At 57.4% G+C, this 26,728-nt stretch overlaps 10 protein-coding genes across 10 annotated transcripts; 5 read left to right on the top strand and 5 right to left on the bottom strand.

Moving 5' to 3' along the window:
• Positions 1–1,580: 1,580 nt before the first annotated feature.
• On the top strand, positions 1,581–3,227 carry MKK02DRAFT_30523 (uncharacterized protein; the record flags this gene model as incomplete). Its single annotated transcript, XM_053088065.1, has 1 exon — positions 1,581–3,227. The coding sequence occupies one exon, from the start codon at positions 1,581–1,583 to the stop codon at positions 3,225–3,227; it is 1,647 nt and encodes a 548-aa protein (XP_052942567.1).
• Positions 3,228–3,773: 546 nt separating this feature from the next.
• On the top strand, positions 3,774–4,627 carry MKK02DRAFT_41101 (uncharacterized protein; the record flags this gene model as incomplete). The annotated part of the gene is made up of 4 exons (XM_053091438.1): positions 3,774–3,780; positions 4,055–4,100; positions 4,299–4,373; positions 4,528–4,627. The coding sequence occupies 4 exons, from the start codon at positions 3,774–3,776 to the stop codon at positions 4,625–4,627; spliced, it is 228 nt and encodes a 75-aa protein (XP_052942566.1).
• Positions 4,628–5,163: 536 nt separating this feature from the next.
• MKK02DRAFT_41100 (uncharacterized protein) lies at positions 5,164–6,881 on the bottom strand (the record flags this gene model as incomplete). The annotated part of the gene is made up of 3 exons (XM_053091437.1): positions 5,164–6,352; positions 6,491–6,786; positions 6,834–6,881. 3 exons carry the CDS (start codon positions 6,879–6,881, stop codon positions 5,164–5,166), a joined length of 1,533 nt encoding a protein of 510 aa, XP_052942565.1.
• Positions 6,882–7,989: 1,108 nt separating this feature from the next.
• MKK02DRAFT_41099 (uncharacterized protein) lies at positions 7,990–9,417 on the bottom strand (the record flags this gene model as incomplete). The annotated part of the gene is made up of 7 exons (XM_053091436.1): positions 7,990–8,085; positions 8,145–8,504; positions 8,560–8,674; positions 8,729–8,883; positions 8,930–9,007; positions 9,061–9,218; positions 9,273–9,417. 7 exons carry the CDS (start codon positions 9,415–9,417, stop codon positions 7,990–7,992), a joined length of 1,107 nt encoding a protein of 368 aa, XP_052942564.1.
• Positions 9,418–9,661: 244 nt separating this feature from the next.
• MKK02DRAFT_20557 (uncharacterized protein) lies at positions 9,662–10,584 on the top strand (the record flags this gene model as incomplete). The annotated part of the gene is made up of 4 exons (XM_053086276.1): positions 9,662–9,794; positions 9,846–9,905; positions 10,028–10,257; positions 10,312–10,584. Coding segments are annotated over 4 exons (696 nt in total), but the record flags the coding sequence as incomplete, so codon positions are not given.
• Positions 10,585–15,108: 4,524 nt separating this feature from the next.
• On the bottom strand, positions 15,109–18,154 carry MKK02DRAFT_41096 (uncharacterized protein; the record flags this gene model as incomplete). The annotated part of the gene is made up of 7 exons (XM_053091435.1): positions 15,109–15,482; positions 15,551–15,829; positions 15,900–15,961; positions 17,035–17,275; positions 17,342–17,599; positions 17,662–17,916; positions 17,998–18,154. The coding sequence occupies 7 exons, from the start codon at positions 18,152–18,154 to the stop codon at positions 15,109–15,111; spliced, it is 1,626 nt and encodes a 541-aa protein (XP_052942562.1).
• Positions 18,155–18,695: 541 nt separating this feature from the next.
• Positions 18,696–20,003, bottom strand: MKK02DRAFT_41095 (hemolysin-III related-domain-containing protein; the record flags this gene model as incomplete). The annotated part of the gene is made up of 7 exons (XM_053091434.1): positions 18,696–18,852; positions 18,925–19,115; positions 19,167–19,201; positions 19,259–19,349; positions 19,411–19,691; positions 19,741–19,758; positions 19,817–20,003. 7 exons carry the CDS (start codon positions 20,001–20,003, stop codon positions 18,696–18,698), a joined length of 960 nt encoding a protein of 319 aa, XP_052942561.1.
• Positions 20,004–20,290: 287 nt separating this feature from the next.
• On the top strand, positions 20,291–21,291 carry MKK02DRAFT_41094 (uncharacterized protein; the record flags this gene model as incomplete). Its single annotated transcript, XM_053091433.1, has 3 exons — positions 20,291–20,852; positions 20,920–21,026; positions 21,085–21,291. 3 exons carry the CDS (start codon positions 20,291–20,293, stop codon positions 21,289–21,291), a joined length of 876 nt encoding a protein of 291 aa, XP_052942560.1.
• A 485-nt stretch (positions 21,292–21,776) lies between these two features.
• MKK02DRAFT_41093 (uncharacterized protein) lies at positions 21,777–23,252 on the bottom strand (the record flags this gene model as incomplete). Its single annotated transcript, XM_053091432.1, has 5 exons — positions 21,777–21,992; positions 22,028–22,514; positions 22,562–22,722; positions 22,768–23,156; positions 23,213–23,252. The coding sequence occupies 5 exons, from the start codon at positions 23,250–23,252 to the stop codon at positions 21,777–21,779; spliced, it is 1,293 nt and encodes a 430-aa protein (XP_052942559.1).
• Positions 23,253–24,939: 1,687 nt separating this feature from the next.
• MKK02DRAFT_41092 (uncharacterized protein) lies at positions 24,940–26,213 on the top strand (the record flags this gene model as incomplete). Its single annotated transcript, XM_053091431.1, has 6 exons — positions 24,940–25,098; positions 25,145–25,208; positions 25,245–25,321; positions 25,374–25,797; positions 25,895–25,967; positions 26,096–26,213. The coding sequence occupies 6 exons, from the start codon at positions 24,940–24,942 to the stop codon at positions 26,211–26,213; spliced, it is 915 nt and encodes a 304-aa protein (XP_052942558.1).
• Between the last annotated feature and the right edge of the window lie 515 nt (positions 26,214–26,728).

The raw sequence follows: 26,728 nt of genomic DNA, 5'->3' as shown, positions 1-26,728 counted from the left end.
CTCTAAGCGAGGAATTGAGGTCGGGCCGATGTCGGTCGGGTGGATGAAGAGTTCGGGGCGGGCTGAACGGGGTATGAGAGCATGCCGTTTGGCGCTTAGCAATTAGTACGACATCTGCGTAAGGAATGGCATGATCTTTGGCGACTCGGCAGGCTCCAGAGATCCAGATCTTGCGTGATTAAAATGCGGCAGGAGGATGGACCTCTATGGATCTACGGCGTTCTAACCGCGCTTTCATTTCGGCAGAGGACTGAGCGGTTTTTTCCATTGTGCGGGACTCTCGAGTAATGAGCAGTGTACCCCAGTGGAGCGACATTACTATGATATGCTTGAAAGGGAGGCGCAGAGCAATCGCTCCTCCTCCTGCTGCCACCTTCGGGGCCTATAACAAACGCAACCCCGGCCCAACCCCGAAATGGTGACGGAATCAAACTGGCCAGGCACGGCGGAGCACTGGATCTGCTCCTATCGCCCCTTACCACACACCCTGAATTGCTGACTCCCGTTCCCTGATAGACCCTGAGTGAGTCTAGAATTACCCCTTTGAGATTGGACTGGCGGAGGAGGAGAGGAGGGGTATCCTTTGGAGCGCGCACCGCCGCTTGCTGCTGTGAGCATGGGAGTGAAACCCCCCTCCCTCCCCTTCTCTCCTTCAACCTTACCTTGCAACAGATAGAGAAAGCAGCAGCTTTCATCTCAAGCGATACCCCCGCTCCCCCTCCCGCCGCCTTGCTGTGATTTGGATACCGCGCTTGGTGAGTCTTTGTTAACGAAAAGATGGTAGAGGGTCGGAGATGCGCGGAATGGGAGATGGGGGTGAGATGGGCGGGATGCGATTAGGTGAAATGGGTGCGAAAGGATGGATGGCAAGAGTTGTCCGCGTGCCGCCGGGTGGAAAGTAGGAGATGCGCTCATGGCAGAAGGCCACAGAGTGAAGGTGTAAGAACGGATACTTCAAGCGGGAGATGGTGGTGGCGGCGGTGGAGAGAGGTCAGACGAGCCTTATCACGTGTCCCTGCTCGCATCGTGTCAACCCCCTTCTCTCCTCCTTTCGATGGTCTTCGCTCTATGACTACACCATACTCTATCCCATCTCGTTTCGCCTGTTGGATACTGCAAAAAGAAACGTCGCTAACGCTTTTTCCTCTCTTATCAACCTACTCGATCTATTACTTTTCCTTATCTCTCGCTCCCGTACTTTTCACCAACAGCTCGCGACCCAATCCAGCCCTCCCTCCCCCCTACCCCTCACCACCACTCCACCCACGCCCAACCACCCCGTACACAGTATACCGGACACATCTCGTCCAACCTCTTTTATCCGTGGTCCACCCCACCGACCGGCCCCCGCAGAAAGTCGCCAAGCTGGGTGAATAACCCACTCCCCGGCCTCCTTCCGACTCCCTTGTGCACGTTTGAGATTCGTCTCGCGGCACGCTCCTCCACCTCTCTCTACATCTCATCGGATACCTACTCCTCCGCATATACCCCTTCGATTTTACCTACACTTTACCTCACGACCCGATCAACGACTTCCTCTCCGGTCCCATCTCGGATCGCACGACCTTACAATTGGTATCATGCACCACCTCAACCTTTCCCCCTTCTCGAGCTCGCCCGATTCTGCCAAGATGGAGCAGCTCTCCCCTTCCCAACTCGGCTCGTACCCCCAACCGGCTCTCACCGCCGCTCCGGCCCCGGCAGCCAACAACAAGCCCAAGTCCAAGCCTCGCAAACGCGTCAATACCGCCGAGAAGCGGCACCAGCACAATGCTGTCGAGCGCCAGCGTCGTGAGACGCTGAACAGCAAGTTCATCGTTCTTGCCCGTCTCCTCCCCGCGCTCGCGCAGCACCGTCGGCCGTCCAAGTCGGCCATCGTCAACGGGTCCATCTCCCACCTCACCAAGCAGAGGGACCAGCGTCTCCTCGCTGCGGGACTTCTTCGCCAGCTCTGTGCGGAGCGGGACGCGCTCGCCAAGGAGTGCAAGGAGTGGCGTGCGGCGAGCGGGTTCAATGGGGACGAGAAGCTGTCTGCAACGGCATGGACCGGGGAGATGGACGAGGTGTGCGCGGTAGAGCAGGAGACGTTTGGGGAGTTTGCGAATATGGGCGAGGGGGAGGATGGGGAGGATGACCCTGAGCAGGATGAGGCGGACATGAACCCTGTCGGTGCCGGCGCGGCCATGCCTTTGGGCGGACCGGTCCAAACGGGCATGGGCTTCGGTTTCCAGGCGGGCGGCGGAGTGGGCATGGGCATCGAAGCAGCCACAGCGGCAGTATCGAGCTTCACCACATCGGGTCTCATTACTCCTCGGATGTCCACCGACATCGACCCATTGTCGCTCGCCCTCGGTCTCACCATCCCTCTTCCCGGATCGCAAGGTCGGCAGGCTCAGGCTCAGTCCCAGACCCAGTCCCAGTCACTGGGCATGGACTGGCCCGATGCGTTCAACTTCCTCGGCGCCACCCCCGACGCGTCCTCGGACCCCATCTCCATCCACTCCTCTTCGGCCCCGCCCGCCTCTACTATCCCTTTCAACGCCTTCATGGTCGACTCGCTCGAGAACCTCTCGGCGTCCCCTCCTGGCTCCCTCGGTCTGCCTACCCCTCCCACCTCGGACTTTTCACGCTTCACCCATACTCCCTCCCCCCGCTCGTCCGGCTCTTTCGTCGAGGAATTGTCCAAGTCCCAAGGCCAGTCCCAGAGCCAGGGTCAGGACCGATCCAACTACTTCCTCAACCAAGCGCAGTTCCCCCAGCAACAACAACAGCAGCCACAACACAACTCGCAAGCCTGGGCTCAGCAACAACTCCTCTACTTTCACTCGATGCAGCAACAGCAGCTCCAGCATTCCCAGCTTGCCGAGCTCCAGTCCACCCGGTCCCTCTCTTCGCCAACAAACCCGCTCTTCCCCGCTCGGTCCATGAGCACTGGATCGGGCTCGGATGGGGCGTACTTTTCTGTCCCCACCCAAAGCCAGAACATCCACTCGCAGCGCCAGAGTCTGCCGGTCTATCCCCCGACTGCGTTCCAGCAGATTCAGCAGATGCAGGCGCAGCAGCAGCAGCAGCCTCAGCAGCAGCAAAGGGGTCAAGCGCCGGCGCAGGCACAGGCGCCGAGGATGAGCCAAGAGCAACTGGAGGCGTGGCGCAAGATTGCGACGGGTGGGGGTGGGGCCAGGGCGGATTTGGGGATGTGGGCGCAGAATGCGTTGAAGGGATTCTAGGCGTTGGACGGAGCAGCAAGTCACAGGAGGGCGAAAGAGGACGGGTTCCGGGAAGGGTCAGTTGTGGTTAATTGATCGTTGTGCAGTATCCGCGGTCGATATTTTTGGTTGTTTGTTAACAATATCTAGTCTTTTGCTTGTCTTTAGGTAGTAGTCTAGTAGGTGGTGCGAAGGGGGCGGATGTGGTCTATCAGGGGAAGGGGACCGTTGTAATAGATTTGAATATAGGGTGGGAAATGCGACACTTCTCAAGACTACTCTTCAAGTCAATGCTCTAGGATCTGGGATGTACATGGACTGAGGTCTGGACAAGCTTGCTGGGACTGCCCTACGAGGACCGAGCAGCCCGCAGCAGCGACTAAAAGGCAAGAAGGACGCGGAAGGTGCGAGTAGCTTGCCTCGACATAACGCTTGCTGCCTTGTCCGGAAAATTCCCTCAAGGCTCAGAGTCGCAACTTTCGTCGTCAACAATCTCTTTCGCCTCTCTCCTACAAAAGCCTTTGGCATTTACTTTGCAGACTCTAGCAGTATTCCAGCGCTCTCAAGATGACCCGTAAGTCCTTTCTCCTGGTCGCAGGGGGAGTCGGAGCGTGTGCAATGCTTGCTTTCTCGCTCGGTCGCTCGGTCACTCGGTTGGATAGAACTGGTCCCCCTTCGTGCTGGTCTTTTGCGCTCTGTGGTGCCTCTCTCCAACATCAGGCCTGTTCCGTGGTCTCAGACGTCGACAGCTGGGAAGCATGGGACTGTGGTCCCCGTTCGAGCGGAGGATCGCCCCCCAAGAGCCGCACAAGACAACAGTCAGTCCAGAGTCTCAGCTGATACAGTAGGCGGGGACCAGCGAGATCGCGATAGGGCCAAGAATCTCGCCAAGCTGTGAGTAGCCTTTCGCCTGCTCGCTCGAAACCTAGAGAGGAGACAGCGAGTGGGGAGTAGGATGGGGCAAAGCTACTGGACATGCACCGTTACGGTTCTCCCTTCGCAGTCGGACAATCAGATAGTTGGGGATGGCTCCGCACATCTACATTCACAGGCCAACTCGGAGTGAAGGAGAGCTGGAGCTGATATGTACAGTGCGGCGGCGGGCACCAAGAAGAGTGGGAACCCCCAGCAGCGCAGAGAGGCCGATGCGAAGGCATTAGCGGACAAGTGAGTCTTCGTTACTCTATCCCTGATCGTTCTCTTCGTCCTTGTCTCTGCGCCGAGGGCGAGCTGAGAAGGACCGACGAGACTGAGGTGTTGGCGCGTGACCGCGGCAAGCGGAGAGGATGCGACACTACTGAAGACCGAGCTGAGCTTTCAGGATTGCCGCTAAAGCACTCGCTGCAGAACAAGCAGCGGCAGATCCGAAGAACAAAGTCGGAGTAGCGGCCAAGACTGGTGCTGTGCCAGCGAAGAAGTAGGGCGCTGTCAGTAGTGCGTATCTCCGACGAGATAGCGGGACTCAGCATCAGAGGGAGGTGAGTCCGTCTCCTGTTACAGGCTATCGCTACACTTGGGATGGGACCCACTAGGGATGGGACAGATCGCTGATGCAGCAGGTATGGAGCGGTGTATATAGCTAGCGGACATCCCCAAATCCGCCTCGAGGGTCTCAAAGCATGGTATGGCATAGATGGGGCTTTTCAGCATGCATAGTTGAGTATCTGTCCTCCTACAGTAGGCTAATCCACTGACAATGGTCGTCAAATCTACACTAAAATGATATGTCATGGGGCATGATGGGACGATGGTGATGATGAGGATGGTCTAGTCTACAGCTATTCTAAGTATTCTACAGGGTAAGGATAAAGCAGCACATCATGATCGTTTCCTCGTTTCCTCCCTTCCTCCCTGTCTCCCCTCCCTGTCTCCCCTCCCTGCCGCCTTGAGCTCCTACTGATCCGATCCACCTCAACTTCCCAACCACTGTTCTTTGGATGACGTTGACCGCCAGCCTTCACTCGTTCGTCGTCCGCCTCGCCCGTCCCGGTGGTCTACTCCCACTCGACCCTCTTCCGCCTCCCCTTCGACCGACCGAGCGGGACTGTCGATGTCCCAGGGGCCGAAACATCTCCGCCAGACCGAGGTCTTTCTTGACTACCGCCATTTCGTCCTCCCTTCCTCCCTCTTCTTCATCTTGCCCCTCTTTGCCGTCGTCATCGCCTCGGCCGATCGGCAGATTATTCGATGCCTCGAGTTCGAGGCACATATCGGGCGAGACGCCCCTCGAGCTACCGCTTGACGCCGCTCGTGGGGGAGGGGGGACCGATAGTCCGCCCGTCAATCCATCGTCCCTCGCTGATACCGCACCGCCTAGGCCGAGTGGAGACGCCTGCCTCCCCATCCCGACGCCTCCGCTCCCTACAACGCCGCTAGCGGGCATACCGGCCGAAAGTGTGGTCCGCCGACTCATCCCTATCCGCGTCGGACCAGGCGACCTCCCTCTCCTGCCCGTCCACTCCAGCCCCGCCCCTATCCCCATTCTCCCCTCTTCCGCTCTTCCCTCCCGCTCGAGCCGCTGCACGCCCTCATCGCTTACGCTCCGCATCCCCGCCAATCCCTTTGTTACCGCCAGGCCCGTACTACTCCCTCTCGCACTCCCTCCCGCGCTAGTAGTCGTACTACCACCGGCCACCCCGCCTGCACTGCCACTCCGACTCTCCGAGCGCTTGACTGTCGACAAGGTCGTAGCGCTCCTTGGCCGCCCTCGGAAGATCATCACGCTCCTCGGGTCCGTTTGAGCCCCATTGGGCAGCTGATGCGGAGCGAATCCCTCGATTTGGGGCGTCTGGATCACTGGCGATCTGCTCGGTGATTGGGCGGAGGACGCGATGCGCATAGAGAGGAGATGAAGCGATAAGGAGAGTGGGGCGGAGATGGACCGGCTGATACCCGTCGGGCGAGGTGCGTCGCCGCTGCCGTCGGTATCGGCACGAGTGCGCGTGCGGGAGGACCCGGACGGGTGGGCAGGGCGCGGTGGGGAGTAATGCAGAGGAACTGCAGGGGATGTGGGGACGGTGTGGGAACCGCTGGGGGCGATATAGGGCGTAAACGGGGTGGAAGAGAGGGTATGGGAGCGGTGGTGGCCGTGGTGAGCTGGAGTAGGGGTGTTGGGAAGAGAAGGGCGAGCGAGGGGGCGCATGCGTCTATGGAGTCAGCTACTGCACACCTTGGAGCCGAATCATCCGCGCCGCAAATTTCCTCATTCCTCGCTTTCTTCTCGGTGCTGTAGTAGCTCCGAGTATTTGAAGTCCGACGGCCTGATGAATGAAAGATCGACTTACTGGGAATAGAATCTACTGATCCCTCCCAGCTTCTCCTTCCCTTCCGCACCGCCATTTGCCCCGCCACCACCACCTGGACTGCTCAGCCCACTCCCGCTCGCGAGCGCCGCGCCGACCGATGAGTGCCGCGTCAGCGTTTCTGGGGAGGTGGAGGTCGTGTGCCCGGCTGAGCTTAAGCGAGTATGAGGGAGGTTGGAGAGAGGAGAGGGACGGGGTCTGGGGGCGGTGAGGATCGTATCTGGGGAGGGGAAGGGAAGGTGCGAGGGTCCGGGACCGAGGAGGGGGTCTGTCTCGGGCTGAAAGATATCAGCTCCGAACTTGCGACTCGTGGACGGAGACCCACATCTTGCCAGCTGGCGAAGCATGTCCTCTGTAGTATCCAGCGCAACATCTTGGCCCAGCCTCTGAACAGACTGAGTGGCAGCACAGGGCCGAGAGACTGAATGAAAGAGGCAGGCAAACAAGTGGAGAGACAACGAAGATAGGTGGTAGGAAATTTTGCTCAGACTAGCCTACTGTCGGCCGAAGCAGGGGAGGGGATGACAACGGATGTCCTCGAGAGTCGAGTCACCCTTTGCGGACTGTATGGCCTCCTTGGGCGAACGGATGATGGGCAAGTGAGGGGTGCTCAACCGGCGTCGACGTTGGCTGTGACACCCTAACGCACTGTTCACCCCCGTTCGACTGATGGGATCTAGAAGAAATCTGGCGTGCGTACAGGGTCAGGGAAGGGTCAAAGGTACGATACAGCATGGCGACCATCAGTCATCCCAACTATGCCTTGATGCTTGATGGCTGCCCATCAACCAACCTCGCTGACGCGTTGAAACACGTCCGAGCGGGTCATCGGTCACGGCTTCGGTCACGCTCATGGTATACATCGCCGCTGCCGATGAGGCCGATGGCGATGGCTGTGAGATCCTTTTGTTCTCCTCGAAAATCTGCCGCCGGAGCCAAAGGAAGCGAGAGTATACATCAAAGGTATGTGTGTGTGTGGAGGCGTTCGAGGCACCGAGACGGTACAATTGCTCGAAGTGGCTACCTCGGGACGATGGGGCGTAGTTGGGCTGAGGGCGATGAGGATGCTCCGACGGGGGTTATGCTACTCCGCATCGCCGCTTGCGCCGGCGACCATTGCTCTCGCCCTCTCTCTCTGCCGCCAGGACTGATAAGAACACAAGAGCCACCAAAGAGCTGAAACTGGACAAGTTTCGGGCCTCGTTTCACTTTAGGTTCGAGTGACTCGAGTGACATTCCTCGCTTGCTTACTTCCGACGGACCGCGATGCGCAGATTGCTGCTTGAGCTTGAGCTTGAGCCTAGCGCGGTCAATGATTAATGAGATGGTGTCAGCGGCGGTAAGCAGAGATCAGATAAATGAAAACCCAAAATGCATACTTTGGATGAATAGCCATCGGCGAGACTACGCTCTGCTCGAGCTCCCACCCTCTTTCCACGCGACACGCTGACATCTCGCTCCACTCCAGCCCTACGCCTAACCTAGTCCGACTCCTCCTCCGACTGAGTCGACTGGACCTTCTTGGCCGCAGCCGCCCGTTTGGGCCGACCGCCCGTCTTTGCAGCTTTCCACTGACTCTATCTTATCAGCTATTGCTTTTCTCATTCTCTGCAACTTCGAGGATTGCAAAGCTTACCGTGCCATTCCCCACCTGAACACTACTACCCCCCGCCGCGCCCGCACTCCCTTCCTCCGGCTCCTCATTATCCGTCTGCCCTTCCTCCTCCTCCAGCTCATCCTCCTCGTCATCATCACCACCGCGACTCGGCCCCGCCCTCCCATTCGCTCCAGATTCGGTGTTGCGCTTCCGTTTCGTCCGGATCTGAGTGGTGGTGTCCTCGACTCGATTGACCGCCTTCTCGCCGAGCGGTTTCGGATCATAGGTCGCAAAGTCTTTCTTGCAGACGGGGCAGGCGGGGGTACGACCGGTCATGAGGAGGGTGTAGCAGGTTTTGTGGATGTGGGATTCGCATTCGCTGTTTGCGCAGATGACACCCTGCATTATCAGCTCAGCTCAGCCCTAGAGTCTAGAAGAGGTGATAGAAGCTTACAGAGAGAACAGTTTTGCTGCATCGGCCACACTTCTGGATGTATTCCTCGTGCTCCGCCAAAAGCCAGTTGTCGAGCTCCATAATTGCCCGCGGAGCGAGCGAGTATCGTCCGCGCCTAAAGAGTCAGCTGAGGTACGCTGGAACCGCGTATACACATCATGCAGCTTACTTGACAGACTTGGCGAGCCAGCCCCTCGCAACAAAAGTCGACAACAGCGTATCCCCGGCAGATTTGGTCAGTTGCCCCGGGAGACCAGACGTCAGGCTCAAAGCTTGGAAGTGATTGATCGAATTGGCAGGGTAGGATGTGATGATGTTGTTGGCCTACCGCGTCAGTTCTGCGTACCTGCAAGAGTCGATGAGGACGTACGATAGCCTTGAAGAAGGAGAGCTGCAGGGGTTCCAAATCCGTCATGTTCGCCGCTTCGTCCGTGGGGTCCGTGTTAATCTACTATATCAGCTGCGTCCTGCCTACCACTAGGTCACTGCCAGCTGACATACCATAGCCCACATATCCCTCGGTACCGACCCTTCATCCCGTATTGACTTCATTTCCATTTGCATCCCGCTCTGTTCCAGAATCCGGTTGATTTCCAGGGCAAAGCTTCTGGCGCCTGCTTTGTTCGTACCGTGCGTGGGACGGAAGTTCTCATCGGCCACTGTGGAGTCAGCTGAGCCTTCCCATGTCCCATAGGAAGAGCGCTATAGCTTACCTTGACAAGCGGATATGGCGCGGAGGTAGAGCTGAACCATGATTTCCTCTGGCATGACCCGTCGAGACAGGACGGATTGGAGGAAGACTCGGTGCAAGTCCGTGGGGCGGATAGTCCCTTGTGTAGCCTGAGTGGGGTTGACCATCTTGTCTATAGAGCTATGTATCTCCTACTGCAAGTCTACGGAGAAGAAGTATGATAGCAAGCAAGCAAGGTGAGACGCGTCGAAATTCGCTGCTTGGATCGACGCGTCGAACGCTGGTCCGTGCGTTGTGGTTGTAGCTGACGTAATGCGATTGGTTCACCGAGATTTTCACCGCCAAAAGGTCCACCCAAACACCCTATAAACCCTCTTCTCTGGACCAAACATCTACCATACAGCAAGCAAGATGAGCGACACTGTCACCAAGCGGCTTCATATCGGCGGTCTTACGCCCAATATTACCCCCACGCATCTCCGGGATAGGTTCAAGATCTTTGGGCAGGTCGACGAGGTGGAGCAGCTCCAGCCGGATGCGCTGGGTATGTCTTCCCATGGCCTGAGGGATGATGAGGCAGGAGCTAATGATGCAGGACAGCCCAGACCGTTTGCGTATCTCACTATGCAGATAACGCCTGCTCAGCTCAAACGATGTATGTCCCTCCTCCTCTTCTACACTCATCGCCTGCACTGCACCTGCTATGCGCTCTGGCGTTCAACCGAGACGACCAGGTCTGGGCATTGCCATGCGAGAACTCGACTGACCTGTACTCAGGCATGAACATCCTCTCTGGATCCATGTACCGCGGCACCCAACTCCGAATCGCCGAAGCCAAGCCCCGCTTCTCTGAGCGTCTCGCTGCGGAGGCGAACCCCCCGGCTCGTCAGATCGAGAAGGAGCAGGTGAGCAAACGGAAGAGAGCGAGGAGGGAGATGGGTCTTGAAGTGGGGAAAGAGGCGCAGGATATGGGGGTGGTCACAGAGGATAATTATAAGCGGTCCAAGGTGAGCTGCCTCATGTTCTCGCAGGACAGGGAAGATGACGAGCTGATGCGCTAGTTTTGGAAAGTCGCGGATGACCACCTAATCCGGCCGCTCGCTATCCGCCCAACACATCCTCTTCCCCCACCAGTCATTCAGCCGGCTCAGCTAGCCAAGAAGGAGTCCAAAGCTGGTCCCAGCAAGCCCGTCAAGCGTAATCCGCCAAATCGACAGCGGAGGCGCGTGATCGACCCATTTCTTTGGCAGCCTACACATCTCTCCGGCTCAACTTTGGAAGGCTCGGGAGGCAGAAAGACGGACGGGGAATGGGTCTTTGAGGAAGTGGATGAGGACGAGCTGGAGGCGGATGTCGAACTGGAGGGCGGCGAGGATGGGGTCGTGCTCGGCGTATGGCGCAGAATCGGTGGTGATGTCGATGGGGCGGAGCAGGTCGTCCGTGTCAAGCGCCAACGAGTGGCTTTTGAAGCGGGCGAGGAGGGGGAAGAAGGCGCCGAGTATGACTGGGGAGTGAGTGGTGGTGAGAGGGGGGACTCGCCGCTCTTTGGGGACAGGGCGGATTCGCCCTTGTTCGGCAATAGGGATGGTGGGCCGGAAGGGGATGAGAAGTCGCTCTTTGGAAACGGAGAGGCGGAAGGCGGTGAGGAAGCAGAAGAGAGGGAGTCTTCGCCGCTTTTCGGTACTCGGTCGGATGCGTACCCCGCCTCGGACGGCCAGTCGGGCTCGGACCGCTCAGAATCGCCTCTGTTCGCTTCGAGGCCGGCTGTGGTGGGGACGAGCGAGCTCGTTGACGCTGTCGAGGTGGAGGAGGAGCTGTCGATCGCTTCTCCAGTTGGGACGGACGGTGTCGATATCGAGGTGAATGTCAATGCTTCCATACCATCATCCCCGCTCTTCACTGCCTGTCCCGCCATTATCGACGACACCCAGATCATCACCAGAATCACCATATCTACTTCGCCCCCCACTCCTCCACCTGCCCAGGTCACCGCTGCCCCGGCAGTCCACTCCCTTCCCGCCGCCCTGGTCCACCAAGCCAAATCCGAGACATCCCTCTCCCTTTCGGTCCTCTCCTCCCTTCTCGCTTCACGTCCCGATGCGCCTTTCGTCCCCACCAAACCCGGGAAGGACGAGTGGCGCGGGTTCGCAGAGAGCGATAGTGAGGATGAGCTGGAAGGGGAGGATATCTTCCAGGGGCGGAATGTGGCCGGTGAAGGCGTTTTGCGATTACGAGGAGGTGCGCCTGATGGAGTAGAAGATGAGCATGCGGGAGAAGGGGACGACGACATGGATAGCGACGATGAGGATGCGGCGTCTGTGGCTTCGTCAGAGGCGCCAAGTTCTTCTGGATCGGACATCTCGTCAGACTCTTCCTCTTCATCCTCGTCCTCTTCATCCTCGTCCTCTTCATCCTCGTCCTCTTCATCCTCACCTTCCTCGTCATCCTCATCATCGGACTCCGACTCCGCTGCCTCCAGCTCCCCCGCAAAGCCCGCACCCAAACTCAACGCCCTCCGTGGCTTTTTCGGCTCCCGCCCCATCCCCTCTTCCTCCTCCTCTACCGCTGCTCCCGCAGCCGCGGCCGGAGGCTTCTCCCTCTCGGCCCTGTACGGCGCCGATATCGAGATGGACGACGAGCTGGACATTCCGCTCGCTCCTCGTGCGTCCGACGCACGGCGTCCAGAGCTCGAGCTACTCGCTCAGGCCCCGAGGCAGGTGTTTGACGATTCGGCGGATATACCTCTGTTCTTCGCTCCGGGACCGGTGCCGAAGGGTGGGAGGGGCGTGGAGTCGAGGCCAGGGTGGGCGAAGCATCCGATTACAATCCAGAGGGAGGCGGCGGCGGGTGGTCCGTCGAGCTCGGGATTCGGTGGGATGGGTGGTCTAGGAGAAGGAGTGGCAGCGGAAGGGACGGGGGAGAAGGTGGAATCATCAGCTGGGTTCTGGAGGAAAGACTCGGATGAGAGTATGAGGCATAGATGGGATCGAGTGAAGGGGGAGTTGACGTCTGAGTGGAAGAGAAGAGGGAGGGAGGCGAGGAAGCAGCGAAAGAGGAGGGGTGGGGGTGGGGATGATGAGTAGCTTGCTGGATAGGAGCGTCACCTTGATCTGATGTCATATATTGAGGAACGGCCGGCGGGCCATTCGGGGTTCCAAAGGGAGGGATGAATGAGCTGACATTGATGCTGTTCGGGTTGTGGGCACCTACCTCTGATACGCGCGGCTTCACTTGGTCTGCACAAGTGTTTTCTAAGGGTTCCGGTACAAGCTTTTCTCACACATATATCTACTAATCATACATCTCAGGTCTCTCCAGCCTTATGACACATACTCGTACACCTCACTCCTGTCATGATCGTCATCGTCCACATCGACCACGGACGCTGAACGGTTCGGCATCGCTGGACTGTAACATTAGAATGACTTGCGGAGGCTCTTTGGCTTCTTACTGCAGCGACTCACTCCTCTTCACGCCGCTGTGGATCCGTAGGAGTCGGGTGCTGTTTGGTTGCCATCCGAGGCAGCGGATCCGTCCTGCCACCCACTTGCAGATTGGTCGGCTGTGTTGTAAGCTAATACTTGCAGCGGTACAAGCACGTCTCCAGCGCGTTCATCCGGCCCATAAGGGGCTCTTCGAAGCAAGTCCTCGGCGTGAGACTTACCGTCCGACTTGGCTGAGGCAGAAGAGGGTTCTTGCCACCCAGACCGAGACCCGCTCGAGTCGTCTGCGTCGTCAGCCGTGACTCGATACCCATAACTGCGTCTGGTGCACTGAGGTTCTTTGTGTGCGATACGAGGATCCAGAAATTCAGCGCAAGACTCACTCTGCTTCGTGTCCTGGGCCGACCCTGGGCACCATTCTGTGAGGTGCAAATCCGAGAGGTACATCGCGATCTCTTCTCTGTCGCTTGGCGACACAGCTTGTCGTCGGTCAGCCCATCCTACCTCGGCTCGCCTGTCATCCCGGTTTCTCATACTCACACTGGTCGCTTCCAGAGCTCTCCGTGGCCTCGCTCTTCATGATAAATCTATAGGCAGGAAGCCGACCCGGCGTCTGCTCTGGGGGCGAGTCAGCCCAATATTTGGCCACGCCTTCTCCAATTTCTTTTTGCTTCGCCCGCAATGCTCACCATTTCGCTCATCCCCAACGTCTCGGTCTGTCCCGCTCCAAGCCGTAGATCTAGAGCTCTCTGACGGGTCCTGCGAGGGGCCCTCGCGCTCCGTGTATCCATTTTCATGTGTAGCTAACCACTCTGAGACAGCCTCCGTCGGTTGATACTCAATCTCAGCAGGTGGATTGTCTTTAATGAAGCTACGTTCACTAACGTCAGGTACCGTATTCGAGATGTGACCTATTGGTGGATCAGCCCATCTTACCTGGGTTTACCTCTTCCGGAGGTCTTGGCCATGTCCTCGTACTTACTTTGATCGCTACCAGACCTCGCTTTGTCGCCATAGCTGTCGCCACTGCGCGTCTTGTCCGACTTGAGGGATGGCCGCTTTTGCGAGCTATGAGATCCTTCTTCTGAGCTCATGAGGCCGATATCATCATGCGTGCTGTTGCCGCTGTTGCTGGGAGCGTATGTGGGAATGCCATCTCCGAAATGGCCCCTGGGACCACTAGTGTCAGACCCCATGAAAGAGCGCTCAGAACTGATCTTGACGGCTGCATTTTGTATTAGCTTCGTGCCGGCTGATCGATTCCGCCGCACTCCGGGCAGAAACGCATCAAGATCACTAGCCAGGTTGTACTCACAGGCAGTACTGTGATTGCCACCATCATCCGAATTGGTATACTCGCTCAACCCTGATTGATGTCGGCAGATACTACTCGCTCTTGGCCGAAGGGATACGAGTAGTGGAGACGCTCATGCGACGCATACTCACTACCACCGTAAGACGACTGTACGTAGCCTGTGTCGCTGTTCCCAGACTTCGTCGAGCGATCACCCATACTGTATAATCCCTGACTAGGCGCTGTGTCACTGTAGAATTGGCACTGCTTGGGCTGACTTGTCGGTGAAACTGGCTCTCGCGCGGGCGATGGTGAAACTTCGAAAGTATTAAATAGCGCTGTTGATGTAAGATCGCGAGCATACGCAACAGTCACTACCTCTTAGCGGTTCTGCGCCCCCAAGTTGATAAAGAAACGTATTGTACCATGATCAAGGGGTACAAAGGGGCAGAGAACATCTCAGGGGCAAGCCAACCATCCTTTGGCCCCGTCTCACTGACCCGCTGCTCCTTCCATCTGCAGTTGCAACCGCCTGCACTGAGGACCCATACACATTGATATCACCTACTTGAGCCCAGATGAGCTGCACTGATAACACATGGTTGTTCGTTCAAGTCCGCTCTCACGCTCGAGCCCCTCCACTAAAGAAGCTCGTAAAGCCTCGCCTGCTGCCCTGCATCGTCGTCCTGTCGAGCTTAGTCTCCCCTCCAGCTCGGTAACGAGCCTCTCTAGTACCGGCACGTAGCCGCACGATCATTCGTATGGGGATCTGAATGATCGAACACCGAGGAACGCAGGCCGGACAGCCCTAGTACGTGTACGTTGTCCTTTGAAGTCTTCAGCCTGACCAGTGACGGCTGAGACACCTTTCCAATTTGACTGCTCGAGTCAGTATCTCCCTAGTCATATATAGCTAGATCTGGGGCACGGCGTCACCACTCCGACGCGATTGCCTCCCACGTACATCACAACCTGTCTACACCGCAGGCGAGCGGACGTGACCGGGCTGAGGAATGTGGGGCTACACCGACCGGGGAATGCTGCGGTGTCGCGAGCTCACATTAAGATAAATTGGACACGCTCACATTACACAGCGAACAAATGATATGCTCGCGGCAAGTTTACTGCTGCCAATGAGGCCACCAACTTCTCGCTCGCTCCTCGTCCGCCCGTGTCTTCGCTCGCATCTCCTCCATGATGGTATCTGCGGTAGAAGCAAGGGAGTTCCTTCTCATCTTCCTCTCCTCCTCTAGCGCCTTATACTCCCCCTGCAGCTCGTCATCCCGGAGATCCATCAGAAGTCGATTCTTCTTTGCGATATCGTCGATAGCCGAGGGCAGAGATGTCACGACACCCTCGACGGAGTCTAGAGCCTCAAAGTAAATATACTCGGGCGCCCCCTCTTTGTATGCCGTCCCCTTCGTGTATGCCGAGGAAAGAGTGGCTTGAATGCAGTCCAGTGTTGTCGTGCTCAGACTCAGTGTCTCGGCTTCGACTATCGCATCAGCACATGGACTTTGATCACAGGCTCGGACTCGGTCCGATTCGCCATGCAACACTCACTCTCATCGCAATTGTTCAGGCGACCATCATCATCTTCTGTGAGGCCCAACTCCTCCAGCAACCATTGCCGTTGTTCCAGCTCAACATTGAGATCAGACTTCAGGATACGAGCTTCCTTCTTCAGGGCACTCTCCTCCCTCCGCAAGGCTTCGAAGAGCGCCTCGGTCCTCTCTTCGGGGTTCTCGTGACCCGCGCGATTGTCCCACGTGATCCCAACTTCGCTCAAGAACTTGTCCACAATGCTTTCGTCGGGAAGGAACTTTTCCCCGCCAAGATTGCCTACTTGTCAGCATACTGTCCCAACAGCACTGCCGCATGCTCGGACAAAGTATAGGGTGTACTGGCTTACCCTGGCAGCCGAGCTTAGCGAGCCCCCATTGTTTCTGTCTCACACTCATGGGTCCCCTCGCACTACGCTCAGCTGATTTCTGCGTGGCCATCTCTGTCGTCAGAACAGGGTCCTCATACTCCCGTCTGGAGGATGGGTAGGCTCTGGCGGGCGTAGATCGGCTTCGACTTTTCGAGCGCTTGAGAGAAGCACGGTCCCTCTCCCAGCTCTCGTACCGGTCATCTTCGGATTCGCTCTCCCATGCCTCATTCCCCAGCCACCTGCCATCAGAAGAATGTACGTAGCTTCCCCACTGGTCATCAACAAAGCGAGCGTTGCGAGCCGGATACCACTCGTGGTCCCTGCGCGTCCGATTTTGCTTCCTCTCCGGCTTCCTCCCCATCGCAGATGTATGGCCTCCTCGGCGTAAGTGTCCGGTGTAAAGCGGCTCGATCGAATGCCACCGCAGAGAGGTCACCCTGTCCGATGTGCAGTATATGTCGTCGGTAATCGAAAAATGGCCGTGTTGTGAGGTGTTCCTGATGTGTTGAGAGTGAGCGCAGGAAGAGATTGTGACGATAACAAACGCATGTAGTCGCTTCGCAGGCTATGGTGCGTTCTGGAAAATGCTCCTTCCATCCGCGGGTCGAAACAAGAGGGCGGAGGTATCCTTTGATGACCTCCTTCAGTATGATAGGGGCTGGTGGATACGCGTAGCATCATCTGGTACGCCGAAGAGCAAGCAGGAGCTGTGGAGTCTTGACGAAACGTATAGGCCTTACTCATCAGCTTGGGAATGCCCGCTTTGTACAGTGAATGACTGGGACTGGGTCAGGTGGCAGCTGAAACTTGGGCATACGGAGGTAAAAGATGAGCATGCGAATGTATACGCCAGTACAAGTACAGCATATTTGCATCCCTTTACATACCTTCCGATCCTCCGAAGTGTACCGTAGCCGACCCCGCTGGAACAATCTCGGCGACTCAGTAATAGTCAGAGAGATCCTGGATGGTCGGGCGGTCGCTGAAGTTGCTCTCCCTTCCGGTACCGGAGCGTCGGGCGGACCGCCTTGGCCCTCGACGGTGTTTCCTACCCCGCCCGCGGCGGCGGCAAGTTGGCTTAGAGCTCTTCATCCTGCTCCCCTGACGCGCTGACTCTTTACACCACGGCTCTCGCTCCTCCTCTGCGTCTTGTGCGCCACTGAGCGCTTCCAGTTCAGCAGTCATAGTCCGATTCTCCCATTCAATTTGTGACAGCATGGTAGAGGCGCCCTGCCTCAAGGCGACCATGCGGTCAATATTGATGAACCAATTCCAAATGTCCTGCTCGTTGTGTTTCTCGTACACAGCGGATAGAGTGTCGAGCGGCGGCCCAATGGTCGGGATTGTCGGGACCTCTGATAGCATCAGTATCTCATACGTGCCCAAAAACCCATTCCGGTCAAGTAGAAGACTGAACTCACTGGGCTCCATGCCTAGCACGCTTCGAAGTTCTTGATAAGTCGAGTGCGCCTTCTCGAGCTGTGTTCGCACTTCTTCGTAGTCTGATCTGATCTTGTTCCATTCGCTAACCAGGTTGCCAAAGAGTGATCTGATGTATGTGTCTCCCCTCGACCTGTCCGACTTCGAGATGTTGGTCTCTCCCCTATTGTAGCTCGAGACACTCAGGAGAAAATTGCTGACCGGGTCGCCGCGTAGGAGTTTGAATTGATCGACATCACCTACGAGCAACGTCAGCGATCGATCAATCAAACAAACGAAGATCGGCCGTTGAGGCACTCACCGTCCCACCCAGCCTGTGCTCCCTCGTACTGGAGTTTCCTCCACTGTAGCTGAGTGTCCGGTATCAGGCTTTTCAGCCTTGTGATTTCTCTGTTTCGCCAAGTCTCATCCTCATCCAAGCAATTGAGTACGGTGCAATTGTAGACGGGATTAGGGTTGGCTGCCCGTATCTCCCGGATCTCCTTGGCGAGCTCCTCGATTTCTGCCTCGTATTCGGCTTTCAGTGTCGTAAGAGCGGCTATAGAGCTGTCAGTGCCTGTGACGATCAGATTTGACCTTCACTCACACCCTAGACATGGGACAATAGGCTTAAAACGACAAGGTCCGTGAAGCTTACCATCATCGTCAAGATACTTCTCGCCATCCTGATCATCATAATCTCCGTCGACCGTTTCCTCATCACTGTCCCATGAATCGCATTCGACCGCCGTATGTTCATCGCTGTCCCACTTATGATCGACGTGCGGTGCGGTGAATGCGGAGCTCTTCGTCATATTGCTCTGACAATCGGGCCAATGCGCGAGGAAGTACAAGTAGTAGATGATACGAAGTGGCGGATTGGTCAGCGCAGTTGTGATGATCTGAAGGTTGAAGAAAGGACCTGCAGGATAGGTCAACGAGATATAAGGGGGACTCGGGCGCCCTACAGTCAAGGTGCAGTGAGAGTCATCCTTTGACAAAGCAGCGTCTGGCGTAGAGAATGGGTGATCCTTTCGTCGCTGGCTCCACTGGATCCTAAACGTGTGGTCTAGACTGTTCCAGCAGAAGTCTGCCTCCAATGGACGGAGTGCCGCACGTGCGTGCGGGATCGCCTTTAGCAGTGTCAGTGGCATTTCGTCGGCCCATTGGTAAGCACGCACGTACAGCGAGGCATTTCAGGACGACATGCGCTGTCGGATCGCGCGGGGAAGCTAGTGAAAGAGAAAGAGGACCGGAAAGAGTGGTCACGGACGCGGGAAGGTCAGCACGAGGTCAGCTCGAGCCCGTTCAGTATACATCACGATGTCAACTTGATCGCGCCTTCTCCTTGATAATTCATCCGCCGACTGCCATCCCTCGACCCCAGGCCATCCCCCTCAGCGCCGCATACTGGAACCACGCCCCGAAGAGCACGAAGACGTGAAAGATCTGATGCGAGTTGCCGATGAAGTCGACTTTCCCGGGAAGGTGGCGTTCAGGAAATCGAGCAGCACTGAAATAGGGTCAGCATTGTTCTCAATCAGATCCGCAGATCCCCCATGCTTGGGATGAGGATCAAACTCACTATAATACGGCACCAAAGATATAGCTCGCCCCGCTGGCAATGACCAAGTCGAGGCTCATCTGACCTCTTGCAATGTCCAGCCCTCGGGTCGCTACGACGTGCCCTATCGGCAGAATGCTGGATAGGCCGAGGCCGATGAATGTGAGGGTACGGTGCCATCGGTGAGCGCGACCATAAGGAGACAGGACCATCTGTAGATCGTCAACTCCAGGTCATGCGTGAGCACGGTTGCAATAGCTCACCCATGCTGCCCCAAGACCAGCTGAGGAGATGAGGACTAGCCTGTCAGCTATCATACTAGGCCGCCGGCGATAGATGTTCGTCAGCAGCTTACCCATGTAGAAGGCTTGCAGCCTTGGAGAATCGTGGAAGGCGTAATACATGCCCGGCAGGATACTTCCCACGATTAAGATGACAATTCCAGTCTATCCCATCAGCTATAAGTCCACCTCCCCGCAGAGAAGGAGAGTCAGAATGATGACTCACATAATCTCCGCTATGACCCGCCAAGCAAACCTTCTTATTGCACGGCTGGATAGTATGGAACCAAGCGCTGAGGCTGAGGCAAGCGACCGCACAGAGCAGGTACGCGGTAAGAGCAACCCGATCGTGCAGTGTTGGCGGTACCGGTGCCGGATCATGTCTGCCTGTCCAAGACGACGGGTGCGGGAGGAAGGGCGCGAGCGCAGGGAACGGGTGCGGGGTGAGGTGCAGGGGGATGAGGGCGGCGAAGATGAGTGCGCCGATCGAGTGGGTGTGGATATTGACTGATCGATCAGCGCTCATAGACATGACTGTTGAAGATGAGGGGCATACTGGTCTCATTGTGTAGGGCTGCCAAGATCAGCCAAACTCGCCCAAGCGCTTGGACTGAGAGACCGATCGAGCTTACAAGCTACCGCACTCCACAAGCAAGCTCGGATAGTGTGCAGCTGCCTTCGATAGCCTGTCAAGATCCACGGATTGTCTGTCTGCCATGGCAGCTGCTTGAGCGACTCCTCGTAGCTCAGAAGCTCTGCCCGATTACTGCCGGCCGACGCGTCAGGGACGAGCGGGGTGGTCTCGGTCGAGTCGGACATCTGTGCGCTATCCTCGCTTGGGCCTGTCGACAGCGTCGCGGACCGTCGAGTGACGGGCATAAGATTACAGTGAGGATGCTCCTACTGATCTGCTGATGAGGATGAAGTAGAGATGCAGAAGTCAGTCGCGCTGTGTCGCGGCAATCTGCAGCAGCATCCCGCAAGTACCCGGTCCAGCTCCACATTCCTCAGTCAAAACAATCCACCGAAAATTCCCCGCCCACCAAGCTCCCAGTCTCAAAGACCTCTGATCAACCTCTCTGCAACATCATCACGCCCTCTACCTCATGTCAGACCTCGGCGCCCTCGTCGAAGAACAACACGACACCCTCATCCTCCTCCAAGCGATGTATCCACGCGAGTCGGAGCGCGTCTTTCCCACCCCTTCGGCTCTTGCGTTCCTCTCTTCCCCTTCCGCCCTGCCCAGCTCCAGGGAGGTCTACGTCGAGCTTAAACTCTCCCTGGACCCCTCCTCGGTATCAGCGGATAGCGCGGTAACGCTCGAGATCACCCTTTGCCTGACTACGGCCGAACCAAAGGTCAATCTCAATCTGGGCAGCTCGGCGCTCAGTCGGTCAGAGCATGAGAACCTCCGTGAGGTGATCCGCCCGATGGCGGACGAAGAGGGGAGCAGCGATTATATCCTCGATATGATCGCTTCCCTCGAAACGCATTTCTCGACCATTATCGACGGGCGTGCTGCGCCGCAGGTACCCCTGGCGAAGCAGGAGAAGGAGGAGAAGCTGGAAAGGGTGTGGTTTTGGTTCCCCTCGTTGTCGTCCAGAGAGAAGAGGAAGGATTTGGTTGTCTTTGCGCATGATGCGGGGCTGACGGGATTTGTGCTTGCTGGTGAGTCAGCTCATGACTTTCCATGGCACCCCTCGAGCGGTAAGAGAGGAGCAAGCTGATAAGTTAGGCAAACCCGGACTACTTTGCGTGGAGGGGGACGGAGCGGACGTGGACGCCTATATGGGACGTATCAAGTCGGAATCATGGTCCGACATCCCATCATACCAGAAGAAGGTCAGCTTTCTTCCTCTTTCGGTTTTTCAAGAGAGAGACAGTGAAAGCTGATATTAAGGTGACTGAGCGACTCCGCAATACCCTCGCTTCACCCACAGACCGCCTTCTCCCTCGTATGGTCGACATCACGGACCAGATCTCGCATTATGGCACGTACGCCCATCGGCCCGAGATGGGCGAGGTCAAGGCGCAGATGCAGAAGTGGGGAGTGGAAGAGGAGTGGGCGGAGGTGATTATGGGTCCTGGAGGTGGGGCGTCGGGATGACGATAAGGAGGAGTCCAATCCGGACGGTCCGAGACGGATACTGAGCAGCTCGGAGTGAGGGTCAGCGCTGGACGCTGGACTGGGTATCCGACCGCCAGCTCGACGAACAGCTGCCCGACAAGAGCGCAGAGCCGAGAGGCGCGCATAGGGCAGCATGGCGCGCACCGCGAGGCTGGGATCTGGAGGTACCTGGAATGAGCGGTCTTGAGCGTCAGCAAGTAAAGTGGCGGGAGGTTGAACGCAGCAGGGCGAACGTCGTGGCTAGATACGTAGATGCATGCAACACACCATGCGCTCTCCTGCCCCCCTCCCCCATCCCCGCGCTCCCGACCGTACGCAAGACCACCAAGACCACCTGTGACATACAGCACGCAGCAACGAAGCGAAAGAAGCGATATGCAGGGGTATCTAGCTTGCCGCCTGGAAGGGTATCGTTTGAATTGGTTTACAACTTGGTTGAGATGATGGGTTGATTATGCACATTGTCAAAGTGCTGGTAGACCTGTACCGATGCTGATGGTGATGATGTCGGTCCCTCTCCCTTCCCAGCTACCCTCCTCCTGTCCTCCCCAGTACGACTCTCGATCCCACTGCGCCTTCCCATCTTCCTTCCCGCTTCCCGCTTCCCAACTCCCCCCTCCGTCTGCATCCAGCCCCATCCACCTCAAAATCTCCTCCCGCCCGCCCCGGCCGGTGGTGCCCTATGCATCACATTCCTGCCCCCGCCCTGCGGTACCGGCACCCCCTGCATCGGCGGTCCCCGTCTTGGATCATACCCTCCCTGTCCCGGTCCCGCACCCGGACTCGGCGCACCCCCGCCATACTGCTGCTGCTGCTGCTGCTGCTGCTGTTGTTGCGGCGGGGGAGCGCCTCGATAGCTTCCCGGCCCCATACCCTGACTCGGACCCGAGTTCATCCGGGGTGGTGGGTTCTGGCGATACGTTTGCGCGAGATTCGATGCGGGATGAGCAGGGAGAGAGGACGAGGTGGATGCGATGCCGGGGCCGGGGCGGGGTGGGGGTGGACCGCTACGCAGAGCTGTGGATGCGATACCTCCTCCTCCGCCGCCATTGGCGCCGATTGGAGAGGGGGCGGAACGGGGCCCTGTCCCGGGTCGTTGAAGCTGCGAGAGGACAGGGCGGGTGGCGGCTGGGGCGGAAGAGGCGGTGGATGCTGGTCCGGTCGGGCCGGCGCGTTTCTCGGCGGCTTGCAGGATTTGGTCACTGACTTGTCAGCCTGGAGGGCTACGAGTCAGACCATGACAACTCACTCTAGCAGGTTCAAGCACGCGCAGCATACGACCCATTCCACACAGTCCTCATTCCCTACTCCAAGCGTCTGCCATATCTGCTTCTCATCGTCAGATTTGCCAGTGATGGTAATCCGAGTCCCGCCGCCCTTTTCTGGCGGGTTCTTGGCGACCCTTCCAAACTGTACGTCAGCTACTTTCCTCACATGATGAAACAGGCAGCTCACCTCGATCCGTTTAGGCGGTATTTGATGCCCCGCATACTTGAAATAAAACATCGTCCAAAACTCGGCATTCGGATTAGGCTTGGAGATCTGGTACAGCGGCGTATCGTCCTGGTTTACAATCTTGTAGATTGGCGACATGACGCCTGTATTTTCGATGGTCCATTTGAGGTCGCGAGAGGCTTCGCACCGGACGACGTTGGGCGGTTGCTTGTTGGCGGTCGGGACCGACATGGAGGATGAAGGGTTGCCGAGGCCGCCGCCATTGGCTTGGCGGTTGGGCGGGTAGAGCTTGGCGACGCATAGATCGCCTTGTGGGGAGGGGGTGAGAAGGTAGTTGACCCGATTCTCTTCTGTGTGGAGGTAGGTGTAGAGGATTTGATTTGGTTGGCCTGAGGGATCAGCGCGGGTCTTTGCACAGACCTTCAACCCAAGGTTGCTGGCTTACCGTGCGGCGTGACGATAAGGGTAGGGAGATGATTTGGCATTGGCGCATGATGCGGGGATGTAAATCTAGAGAGTCAGCGGTCTCTCATTCTCGACTGTGCGAGGCATTGAGGGGGTCAACTCACACCGTGTAGATGGCTGTATGTGGGTTCGCGGTCGTAAAGGGAGTCCGTTGAGTGATTTGCACCGGCAGAGAAAGCGGCAGAGTTGCGTGTCGAGATATGAAGGGAGGGTTGGCGTCGAGTAGGGAAGAGCATAGGTAAGCTTGCTTTCAAATATGAACGGTCTGTGCGGTAGGTATGGAGGGTGAAACACCTCCACGCGAGGGAGAATAGAGTTTGGAGGGGAATGCAGGACATACCTGACATGCTGGGCGACTACTCCCTCTGGAACTTCTCCCTTCCAAGATCAAGAATGATGGCTAGATGATACGCCTGTTGATGCTCCACTCCACCTGTTGTTGTTGACAAGTTGTCCCCGTGACAGTCGACCCCAGACCGAAACAGCAGCGAGACAGCGCGTTCGGCGATTCCGTCCTTCCCTCCTTCCTTTCCGAGCACCACTTGAAGCTTTGCGCGCCGAGCGGATAATGGGCAGAGAGTGGTAGGCCTTTGTTGAGGTCAAAGTCACGAGTAAAAAGGCGGTGAAGTGCCTGCGTTGACTGCGGAGTCCCGGCGAAGAGGAGGGGGGTTGCGAGGCTCGAGCTCTGTTGACGCGCCTTTCCGAGTTGAGGGGATGCTTTCGGGCTGGTATCTCCAGGGGCTACGCGCTGTCGGTGCGGCTATATGTGTACCGCGAGTACGACCGTCTGTGCTGATGTGGAGGTGTTGTTGTATATGACAAGGTAACAACAAATACTAGAAGGGAGAGATGGCACGCGCGCAGCAGCAAAGTCCAGGCAAAGGGGAAGGTGAGGAACGTAATAACAGCTGCGGCGAACACCGTGGGAAAGCAGCTACAACCACGTTTTGCTCATCCGTGCGTCATTTCCGGTAAACCGGTAAGCGTTACGTTATCCGGACGTGCCTGGATCTGCATCCGCGGCGGCTCAGGGTCAGGCCGGTCAGGAACGAAAGAACAAAAGACTCCTCGAGCTCTTCCATATCTTCTCTTCCTCTCTCCGTCCACTTCGTCAGCCGGATTGCGCCGAGACCGGCCCCGATCGGCAGCCCATGAGAGTTCCCATGAAGCTCGATTACAGGGTCGCGCAGCCTCTGGAGCCTCTTACCCCTTTTACGGGGTAATCAAGGGGCAGGACAACGATGGTAACGCACCTCCGAAATCCTCTCCTCCTGCCCTTCTCGCCGAAGCTCCGACTACCAGATTCGATGGCCCGCCGCCAGCCCTCCGCGTGCCTCCGCCGTTCCCACCGTTTCAGGATCCGATATGACGCGCGCGGCGCTCTCGGCGGATCGACGTCGGACATTAGAGTTGGACCGAATCGGTGAGGACAAAAGAAAAGTGTTGTTCTGTGTGTCTCACTATCTGACCCGAAGTATGCTATTCCGAGCGCTGTAAACTATGAGAACAACGATGGAGGGATCGGCAGCTGCAGAGATGCGGTAATGGAAAAGTGCGAGTAGGGGTCTTGGAAAAGGGTGAAAAGAGGGGCTACTGATGAGACGATCGCCCACTATCTATTCTCAATTCTAACATCTCTTCCTCCTCATATTCTCTCATCTTCAGTCTCACCACACATCACACTCATTCACTCAACACATTCTCAACATGCGCTCCTCACTCTCCATCCTCGCCACTGTCCTCTTCCTGGCAGGCCAGGCAAGAGCCTTTAACGCATACGTCGGCTGCTTGGACATCAACTCGGCGGCTCTCGATAGCACGATTATTCTGAATTCTGCAGCTGTCCAAAGTCCTGCAGCATGTGCGGTGAGGACACTCAAACCAGCGGTGGAGGACTTGGCTAAGATGTCAGGACGCATGCGCAGCAAGGCCAAACGGCCACGGTTACTCTGCCTTCAGAGCTGCCGGACCCTCCTGTGAATGCCTCAACATTGGTGGTAGAACCCGTCCAGGTGCCGACATAACCTCCCCGGCAGACTGGACGATAGCTACGGACAGTGCAGGCACTTGTGCGGCCGGCGACTACAGTGTACGTGACCACGAGCCCTGAATGTCACTCACAAACTGTCCTGACTCATCAGCTTTACCGCTTGAACTCGGAATGGCAGAGCGATTCTGTGGCCTGCAACTCGGAGTATGCAGCTACCCGCCCTCGTACGAGCGTCGAGATCGTCCCATCGCTCGGAGAATGCTTCCGGCTATGCGTAACATATCCCGCCATGGTCGTCGTCCCTTCCCCCCGTACCGGCGGATTCTCCTGCCAATGTGCCCAAGCTATTCTTGACCCGGTCGCTGCCACCTGCCAGCAGGATACCGGCTTCGCATACCGTCGTTCCGCCGCCGCCGCCGCCTCCGGTGTCTACCGTCGTTCCCTCAAGGACACCGCCAGCCGCAAACTCGCCGCCCGTCAAAATCACAAGTACTGCCCCGCCTCCCTGCAGCCCTGTCGTATCTCCGGCTCCAACCCGGACGCATACGAGTGTATGGACACACAGTACGAGCTTGGTGAGTCCGCCCTCCTCTTCCTCTTCCTCCCACCCTTCTCTTCCCTCATCGCCCTCCCTCCCCATCTACCAATTGGGCTTGAGCTGACATCCCCCAGAATCATGCGGTGGCTGCGCAATGGGCGAGTTTGGCTCGTCAGGCAACTCCACAGCGACAGCGGCCGGTATCGAGTAAGTCCTCTCCTTCTCTCCCTCCACCTGCCCCCCCCCCCCCCTCCCCCCCCCCCCCCCCCTCCATTTCCACCTCATACCCGCCACCTCCCCTTATCTACACGCCTGGACTATAGCTGATATCCCAGCTGCACCCGCCTCACCGGTGTACCCATGGGCGCGGTCTCGTGCCTCGAAGGCAAATGCGTCGCCTACGCCTGCAAGAAGGGCTTCACCCTCCAGTCCGGCGGCTGCGTCAAGGCATAATCCCCCTCCATCCCTCTTCCTCCTCTGTCCACTTTCGACCAATCTCATCATTCACCACATGGGCGGTCCGGCTCGCCTCAGCTAGGGCTCGGGGGCGGAGGAACAGGCAGGGGGCAGGGGCAGGTTGGAGGGGCATTGGCGCGGAGTAGGCAGGGGAGTGCACCTTTTTGGATTCTGTGCTGGACCATATATCTATGGACGTACTGTAAGACCCGCTCTTGTATACCCCATCTCTAATCATCATCCCCCTCATATAAATCTACAATATTTAGTCAGCTCAATGCAAGCTTGGTACAATCATCTTAGCTGGCACTCGGCTTCCCTCGGTAAGTGATCATGAGCGGTCAGGTCGCTTGTCGAGTTCCCAGATGGGATCAGCCCAGATTGAGCTGGGCCTGACAGGGGCAGCGGCTGAGGTGTCGACTGCAAAGCGGCACCTTGCAGATAGATATCAACAAGGCTTCCGCGGGGATCCCATTCGGGCTGAAAGCAGGTACACCGTCAGCACTAAACAG

This window comes from Dioszegia hungarica, assembly GCF_025882075.1.
Source record: "Dioszegia hungarica strain PDD-24b-2 chromosome Unknown MKK02contig_25, whole genome shotgun sequence".
Taxonomy (NCBI): Eukaryota; Fungi; Basidiomycota; class Tremellomycetes; order Tremellales; family Bulleribasidiaceae; genus Dioszegia; species Dioszegia hungarica.
Note: the sequence above shows the minus strand (reverse complement) of the source record. Positions and strands in the feature narration are given on the sequence as shown.